This window comes from Agrilus planipennis, unplaced genomic scaffold (assembly GCF_000699045.2).
Source record: "Agrilus planipennis isolate EAB-ADULT unplaced genomic scaffold, Apla_2.0 scaffold2, whole genome shotgun sequence".
NCBI lineage: Eukaryota > Metazoa > Arthropoda > Insecta > Coleoptera > Buprestidae > Agrilus > Agrilus planipennis.
Window position 1 is genome coordinate 3,458,156 of NW_020442464.1, and position 10,166 is coordinate 3,468,321.

Genomic DNA, 10,166 nt, shown 5'->3' on the forward strand with positions numbered 1-10,166 from the left:
GCCGGAAGGTAGGGCGGAAGGCCCTCTTCAGCCTGCTTTCAGGAATCGTGGGAATGGGTGGGTGGTGGTTCGGGTGAGAAAGATGAGACGGACGAAATGAAGACAGAAGAGAATGAAACATTATCTGTGGAATATTACTGCCTCAGCATTTGCCTAAGTGGTCCAAGGAAAACTTGGATCAAGGCAGACGGACTCGGAATCAAACCGGCATCCCCTCGAATGCCAAGCAATAGTCTAAACATGGTAGGATACCGGACGATAATGACGCTAGAGTACAGTAAATGCAATAACAATATCCCAATATCCAGTGCTTCTCGAGGATGTACCATAAACCTTATTAAGATGTTTGAAATAAAAGTGACAAAACTTCGACCTTTTACTGACTTATATTTATATTTTTTAATAGCATTGACCATCAATGTTTTTTAAATGTACAATATGATGCAATATAGCATGTCTTTCGCGCATGTGAAGGCTCATGCCATTCTACACTACCTATACCAATCGAAAATCTACTTTGTTAAAAACAGTAAACAATTCGGACAACCGAATAAAATTCATCTATACACAACGATGGTTCTTATTATTATTATTACATACGTCCATATTATTTTTTTATGTACCTATGCTGGAAATAAAGAAAAGTTTACATTGTGTAAGTTTTTCCTTTTATCAACCTCGACCCCTTATCGCCTATTTTCTGACAGTTTATTTTACGTAAGATGACAGATTTTACATCAACTCACTGAGCCTACATACACTGACTTACAAAAGAAGATTTGAGGTAGAAAGATTAGTGTTCGAACTTTTTTCATAACCGAAAAAAATTACCCACCTACTGTGCTCTGACAGAAGATAAAGCTGATGATACTAGCTGTATGGATTTGCTATGGAAGCAAAATTCTAAACAGTAACAAATAAATTGATAAAATATAACCGATTTAAATGTTACTAATTGGTTGACGTTATTAATTCAATTATGCGAATGTTTTGAATTGATGTTGCAGTAATGAAGATAGATTATTAACACTAAAAGCATACCTTTCTTTGAAGTACGAAAGCTGTCATCTTTTGGAACGTACTGTATGTCGTAAACAAGTGTTGTGTTTGGCAACAGATTAGGATCCTTATTAATCCTATAGACGGCGTATTTAAAGGCTAACTCCAAACTCGTGTCTTTCTGATCCTCGGTGAATAAAGCACCTGGAACAATGAAAAAATATTTATATTCGAATTATATGACACTCAGAATAATGTGAAACATTTACGGAATTCTCACATAAAATGACAGTAAATTGCATATAACTTTGTTAAAGAATTTTGTCGCAAAAAGTTTTTTGGTTGACTTCACGATTTTNAAGAATGCAGTTCGTTAGTTAATATCCGCCCCTTAGTGTTTTTTTTTTTATTTTTGTTAAGCTGTACCTTTCCAAAATTTTACAATTGAAAAAGCATTTTAAAGCTGGTATTGCCTTTTGAATATCGATTATTTCATTATTACTAATAGTTTGAATCCGAACATGTATTGGTAAGACGCTGGTACCTGGAAAACATCTTGTAAATAGGAACTTTATACGTTTGCAAGACACATTCATTTACATTTAAGATGGTAACGTAAAGCCGCAAAGTTTGTGCACCTCCTAAAAGTGGATTACGGTTATGTAATTCAATTTGCATAGCTACCGTACTGCAGTTTATATTTCCCTTGAATTTATGCTCCATACAAACGATTGCCATTTATAAAAGTATTTACCGAGATAAGGCCCTAAAACGGAATATGTTTGAGAAACTAATTAACCCTAATCGTTGGTTCGGTAATATTAAAGTTTAAACAATAATAAACACGATAAATACACAAAAGGGGTTTGAAANTGATGATTGATGATAATAAGTGATAGAAATACCGTGCTTCTGTGTGTGTTAGGTCATTAGAAAAGTTTTCACATTGGAAAAAAATGGATGACGACGGAACAAAAAAGGAAAAGATCGTGAGATGATTGAAGGAAATTGCAGCTTTCAAAATTTTTATCTGCTGACTAGAACCATTATAAGGAGGTCTTATATTTGATGGCTTACCAATACGTTTAAGTACCTACACTTAAACTGCAACACACACATTCAAGTCGGTTTCATCTTAAGTTCGCTATCGCAAACTTCTTGAACTCTTTCTTTTACTATCGGTTTAAATCTAAAATTTTTATTCGTCAACCTAAAGTTATTTATAGATCATTTGTCCCGCAAGTCGGGAAACCGAGCTATATCATGGTATCTATTAAACAACAATTCCAGCATTACTTATCTATATATTATTCCTTAAAGTTCGCTTTTTTCACAATAAAAATAGCGTTCAAAAATTGATTTTCTTAAACCGTCATACCGTCAAACATATGTGCGTATACAGGGTAGGTCTTAATAAGGTATACCCAACTAGAAACTATGAAGAATTGAAATGTTTATGTTATCTAGGGGTAACAAGGTGTATTTGGAATGGTGTTGCGGATTATCTTCATGTACCCTAAATTCCCACAGAGTAAGGAGTCAGATCCGGACTCATGAGATTATAGTTTCCCAGGAAGCAGCCCTTTAAGGAGGTTTACGACTCTTTGATTTCATCCTGCTAAAATCAGGTCCTGCAATTATGTCCTTGAACTTCTTGAAGAGGTAGGAATTAAATTCCACAGCATCTTACAATAATTCTCAGCTCTGAACGTTACTGCAATTTCTCCTTTGTTTCTAAGGATGTATGAGCTAATAACTATACACATCGAACTTAAAGCCATGGAAAGAAAGTTGTTTCCTTTGGAGATTTTTCTTAGACCAAAATCGACAATTATGTTTGTTAATATGATCGTTTAAATGGAGATTGGATCCATCATTAACCAATATGTTAAAAATAGTCAATACGTTTCAGTACAATGTCTTGTAAACTGTACTCACTTCGCCTCGTAACAGCCACTGAATTATTGTGTACGAACACAAAACAGGCGCCTCACACCTGTAAACGGCTCCATGATAGCCACTAAATATTTCACGAAATGCCGCGTCCAATGGAACCAGGAGCGCCCTCACGTCAGTAGAATATACACAAAAAAACAGGATCATTAAATTCATACACACCCTGTATATTATTGTAAATACTACCAGACAATAACTTACGAGGGTGGATTGATAAGTTTCCGGCCTAACCAAGAGATGACGCCACTAGGCCTACCTTGAGGTGACATTCTATAGTACCATCCTTGGATAGCTTGTAGCTATAGTTTCAGCCCGATCTCCTTGCTAGTGTAGGTTTGACAGCACGCTGAACAAGACGCCTCTGTGGTTTTCGTAAAAATGGAAAAGCAGGAAAATCGTGCTGTCATCAAATACTTTTATTTGAAGGGGTTAACGCCGAAGGAAATTAAAAAAGAGATGGACTCAACACTGGGGACATCCTCCCCGTCATATTCAACCGTTAAGCAGTGGGTTTCCGAGTTTAAAAAGGGTCGTGTGAGCACCTCTGATGGGCCTCGCTCAGGACGCCCCGTTGAGGTCACAACTCCAGATATGATCGAAAAAATTCATCAAATAGTGCTGGGAGACCGCAGATTGAAAGTGCGTGAGATAGCTGAGACCTGTAAGATGTCATATGAACGTGTGCAACATATTTTGCACCAACATTTGCATATGGAAAAGCTCTGTGCAAGATGGGTGCCGCGTTTGCTAACAGTCGACCAAAAATTGATTCGAAAAAACATTTCTACCGCAAATTTGTCATTGTATAAGCGTAATCCAAGCGAATTTTTGCGTCGATTCGTAACCGTTGACGAAACGTGGGTCCACCACTACACTCCTGAAACCAAAGAACAGTCTAAACAGTGGATTGGACCAGGGGAACCAACTCCAAAGAAGGCAAAAACAATTTTTTCGGCGAACAAGGTTATGGCTACTGTTTTTTGGGATGCAAGAGGTATTATATACATTGATTACCTTGCAAAGGGTAATACTATCACTGGTCAATACTACGCAGACTTATTGCAACGTTTGAGCCACGAGGTGAAAATTAAACGACCTCATCTGGCGAAGAAAAAAATCTTGTTTCATCACGATAACGCACCAGCGCACACGTCAATCGTTGCGACGGCTAAAATCAACGATCTAAAGTTTGAATTGATGCCGCACCCTCCTTACTCTCCAGACCTAGCCCCGAGTGACTATTTTCTGTTCCCTAATCTCAAAAAATGGCTTGGCGGTAAGAGATTTGCGGACAATGAAGAAGTAATCGAAGCTGTAAATGGTTATTTTGAGGAGCTTGACGAATCAGTCTATAGAGATGGCATTAATAGACTGGAACACCGCTATGAGAAATGTATCAGCCTTGGAGGAGATTATGTTGAGAAATAAAAAAAAAAAATTTTTAAAAACCTTGTTTTTCTTGGTCAGGCCGGAAACTTATCAATCCACCCTCGTATTTCACGAAATGCCGCGTCCAATGGAACCAGGAGCGCCTTCACGTCAGTACAATATACACAGAAAACAGGATCATTAAATGCATACACACCCTGTATATTTCACGAAATGGCGCGTCCAATGGAACCAGGAGCGCCCTCACGTCAGTAGAATATACACAAAAACAGGATCATTAAATGCATACACACCCTGTATATTATTGTAAATACTACCAGACAATAACTTATTTCTATTTAGTAGCCTCCTACACGCTCAAGAATATACGAATTCTTGGAAAGGTTGTGGAGAAGCACACATACTTAACCGAACCGCACGGTTACCTCGAAAGCAAATATTATCTAAGTTTCTTAGAAAATTCTTCGATTTTGCGGATAGACAGCAACGAATCGATGTTTGGCTTCCTTCGCATGAAAACGCACTTTCACATTCTTTCCATTCCACAACGACAAAGGAATTTTAATCGATAGCACTTTTATTTTCGTTACGTATCATCCTGTACTTAATGAGATTTTTAGTGCTCGAACTGAACAAAAGGATCCAGCAGTGTGCTGCTCTCCTAGGAAAACTTTAATTTACTTATACAACGAACTTTGACGCTAATATATATACGACACTTTTAGGAAATCAATAATAATCGAGATATAGTCGAATCCAAGACCACGAAGAAATAAATAATGCAGGGTGGTGAGGCGGCTTGCCGTCTTTACTCACCCTGTGTTGATTTCCTACTATTTTCTCCAATTATATAATATGGTAGGCTAATATTATTATATTAGTCAATTATTTATCAATTATAGTTAACTTACTGTTCGAGTAAATTAACCTCTTTTATCCGTTAGCTAACATGAAATTGTTAGATGAATTGTTGACTAAGTTATTCTAAATTACATAAATTCGCATTTAATATTGGATTAATATAATTATACTAAAATTCGTCAATATATAACAGTAGTACCATTTTTACATTGAAGTTTCATACGATTGCTCTACAGTATATTAATTTTTACTATTTTGCATGTAGAATAACCCACTATGAATTTTATTAATATTATGGGAGTACGACAAATTATACTAAAACTTTGAGTGAACAATAAGGTAGTACGGTGCATATAATTATTCTGTGTTTAAACTTATATGCTTGCAGGTTGTCTTGAGCTAAGGCTACACGTATTAACTTTGTGCATAAGCAAATATTAGGTTGCTTTAAGATATTTGCGCTTTGTGTTCATACGTTTAACTTAACACGGCACGGCAAGATAGATTTATTTGCTTTTAGATATAATTAAAAGCGTTAATTATAGTAAAAGTCATTAATTAATTTCGTGAGATTAAAAAAACAAGAGGGAGAGGAAAGGATACAGCAAAATCTCATCAAATCTTATTTAAAGGGAACGGGTAAATAAATAGATGGGCAGGACTCCTTCTTTTGAACAACAACTTAATATGATTATGTACAATACTTCTTATGCTTATATGTTATATTACAATTATAATTAACNTTGTTTTGGACTTACCTACGCTGGACAGCATTGCGTTTGAGCAGTAATCCCTTATTAATTATTTGTAGAAGTTTTTATGTTTACGATATTTGAATTATCAAGGGACTAAGAACCGAACGATGAGAATTCAACAAATATCGTTTGTTTTTATCGGCGGTTCTACCGCGGAGCTGTGCGTGTTAACTCGAAATGAAAGATCATATAATGAAAAACATTTCCAGCGTCGATTTTGCGGAAATTATTGCCTCGCATTTTACCTTTCCCGTTCAGTTCAATCTACTAAATAATACATTTCTCCAATTTTATTAGCGCCTCCGTCAGCGCGATGCCTTAACGTCATTCCTTCCGAACGTGCTCCCTGTTCACAGGTAATTATATACCTTCTCATTTGCGCCGACAATTATCCGAATCGAGATACCTCAAAAGGTCTTCTATATCCCTTACAATTCAGATTCTATCAGAAAAGAAAAGGGAAAGATACGCGGAACTCTTGGGATGGAATTCTTTCAGTCATCTTTATCTTCTATCAGATATTTCGTCAAAGAACGCTTTCTAAAAATGAATCGGTGAATTTTCATTACTTTTTAGTGAATTTTCACTAATCTTCACAGTTATATTAATTAATACCACTGTAAAATTGTTTGGCTCATCTAGACATTAGGCGATTTTATAATGGATCAACTTAGCAGGTCAAAATTTCACAGGAACCGCAATGTTTGTAACGATGGATGGTCGTGGACATAATGAAAGGCATTTATTACGTTTGCCTATTAATAATAGCTCACTACGTTTGATTTAGGATATGAGAACAGTACTATTTGGTATGGATCGGATGCCATATCAACGATAATTGACCTGAGTGTGCATTATAGGTATTTGCAGAGCATTTCCATGATGGTTGTAGCTTAAACCAACAAAATCGAAAATCAATGACGGCTTGTATTGATTCAATTGTAATTAAAATGAACGAAGAGGATAAAACAGACTTGTTAAACAATTTATCTAACAAACAGGATTGAAAGGAATAGAGACAATGGGGTTGTGAAGATAAAAATAAAAGACAACGAACGCCCATGGAAAGTGTCTCAGAAATTTGGAGGAAATAGTAAGACACTGCAATCGCAATGTTGTCTCAATATCAAGGCATGATTGGGCATGATTAAGTTTTTTTTTTGATATTGCCTAATTCTGCTGTTTTGAGACAATACACCGACGTCTCCCCTACCTATAACTTCTAATTAGTTAGTTCTTCAATTTTTATCGGATGCTGAGATGATATCGGGGATACCACCGCGTTAGCACACCCTTCGAGGCACGTGTCGAACTGTATGATATCAACTGGGGTTGGCCACCCGTCCAAGAAGTAGCCAAACTATCGTTGCTTAACTTCGCCACCATTTGACTGGTATCTAAGACAGTCGCTGATCACAACGCTATCGGTACTTCATTCGTTAAAGATGTTTAATCGCTGCTACCTAACGTAGTAGGATTTTCGATGTTCTACTGATTAGAATCAAATAGTTTGCGATCACGATCCACGTCATCTGACAGTTTCGACAGAATATTGACCAAGAACGTGAATCTTAATCAAGCTGGATGCACGATTTCTCTTAGTTTAATGTATACTTCATCACTGGTTGGTGGAAATCGAAATAATTCAGTGTTATTAGGTGGCATCGGCAAACCAACATTCTCCGCCACAGACGCAATTTATTACGGAAACGGTTTGGTGTAAATTAGTTGATCGAGATAATGATGAACGTATCGTACAGTTCAATAAAGTAATTTCGGACGCAGAGTAGTCATGCAACTGATATATACGATATATTTGTATGTTAGCGGTAGCCGGACCAAATTGAGTTAATTAGTACACCTAAGCGTAACCATATTTCCTAACGAACACATGGTAAAATTGGAACCATTTACGAGCATATTCGTTAATAGAAACGTGTGTAACGTGTAAATTTTCTGACTGGCCAAATTTCCACAATTATCATTGAATAATTAATATTTTAATAAACGAGAGCACACTATAAATTTAACTGTTCAGCATTTCCTGAAATTGGATGCTTAGCTCTTTATTGTAGTATATATAGTTGTTTGATATCCAAATTTTGCAATTTGGTATATTCTGTTATTGACACATTCTTTTCTGAGTACATCATGCCATCATAGACAGTTTATAGGGAGAGTAATACGCCACATAACAAAAGATAGAATACTGTATGCACTACAACCACAACTGCTTCTACATAAAGCACCAAATTAATGATGTTCTCTTATCATATTCATTCATAATCCGATCGAATGTTTAGTTGTTTAGGCTGAAGGTAAATTAACCGAAAACTAATCATTAAAACAACAATTTGATCTAACAAATATTAACCGAAATGCTTGCCTGTATAATGCAATATATAGGCATTATCGAAACCTAAAGGGAGAAGACCTTTATGTTGTATAATTCCGGATCTAATGAAATTTTAGTGCCACAAAAATGTTCAACTTCCTACAAGATTCCAAAACTGATACGTTATTGGGACGTTTAAAATTGTACCACATGTTTCTTATCAACTGTATGCTCTTCGTGGTTTATATAATGGTAGAGCTGCCCCCTTGGAGTTTACATTGTCACCAAATAAATCAGAGGAAACTCACGTCAAATTTACTTCCAAAAGTAAGGAACTGTAACCAATATCGTCGTCAGTACAATGCTTATCAACATTGTTAGCGACTACAGAACAATTCATGCAAGCCTATCATCGTGATGATGGTCACATTTTGTCCATTTTCACCGCTGAATAAGGCGTGAATAGAGGTCGGAATTGTATTTAACGAATTGTACTGAAGATATGTCAATAAATACATTGGTATTCTCATCAAAAATTCAATGTCTGCTATTTTGCCCTTGATGGCCTTTTCCTTTGGGTATAACAGCAACTAGTAACCAATAAACTTCAGTTTCTACTGACTTCAGCTCCCTCTAGCTATTATTGGTCACAGTATAGTCACGCATACGCATACATATATGACACCAATAAATGCATTGGTTTTAAGAAGAAGTCGTATGTAGATTGCTATATAAAAGAACATAGCAAACTCTGGGAAATGTCTTTCAAAGTCGACGTTACGTTGAACAAACTGACATTAACGAAATTACTCAAGCCATAAAATAACGGGCATAATGTCGGAATTGCTTGAGGTTGTACTAGTGAGATAAGCTCGCAATGTTACGATCCGATCATGTTCATCTCGTATGCTTATGTAACTGTAACAAACTACCTTCCGATTACACACGTACATATCACATACATGAATGTACGTAGTAGTTTGCCAAGTTATTACGAGTTAACGTTACTTTGCGTTAATGTTGTACCATCCAACTTTGGAACTGTAGAGAGGTCGCCAGCAATATCTGGTTTAGTTGTGGTAGAAATGCGGACTGCAGTTACTGTGGTCCTCTATTTACATTTATAATAAACAATTGTGCAACATGAGGAATATTTAGGAACCATAATGTATGAATGGTGGGGACGGTTTTTAATACTGTAGGTAGGTCACCATCTGTCATCTCTACCAAAGTGTCGCCAAACACCCGTTTAGAATAAGTGAGACTGCGCCACTGTATCCACTTGAATGTTCCTTAACATTTCTGGGATAGTCCATAGCTAGAATATTCTCGAATATCTAGAATTGTCTAGGTAGAATATTCTAAAGTAAATTGGACCGGTTCTGACTACTATTTACATATATGTATTTCGATCAGTGTCCTGAACAAATGTTCGGACTCCCCTATAATAATCAAGATTTTTCCAGAGTGGTGTGCGTTTGGGGTTGCGAATCGACTACAAAAACATTCATTAGAATAACAGAGAATGTAAAATTAGCAAAGCGGGTTATCCCTAGACAAAAATTTTCAGTCTCTCTACAGTCTCTCAGAGTCTTTCAGCGTCTCCGAGAGCATCTCTCATAGTCTTTCAGTTATTGTCTAGGTGTTTTTATGAATCTCCCGCAGTCTCTGTATGAGAGACTCGAACGATAAAATTGTTAATTCAGAGATTCGAGTCTCTCACAGACAGACTGAATGAATAAATCTGAAAAATTGAGAGACTGGAGTCTCTCGTAGAAAGACTGGGATCTCTGAAATATGTTGAACTTAGAAAATTTTAACCATGTCTATCGAGACACCACTTATTGAGAGATTCGAGTCTCTCGTTCAGA

At 36.4% G+C, this 10,166-nt stretch overlaps 1 protein-coding gene across 1 annotated transcript in view; it reads right to left on the reverse strand.

The window, feature by feature from the left end:
* LOC108738638 (glutamate receptor ionotropic, kainate 1-like) overlaps positions 1 to 10,166 on the reverse strand; it is an 81,757-nt gene that overhangs the window by 48,134 nt on the left and 23,457 nt on the right. The window contains exon 2 of the mRNA XM_025981000.1: positions 1,042 to 1,203. Coding sequence (XP_025836785.1) covers positions 1,042 to 1,203 — 162 coding nt within the window. The remainder of the gene's footprint in view (positions 1 to 1,041; positions 1,204 to 10,166) is intronic.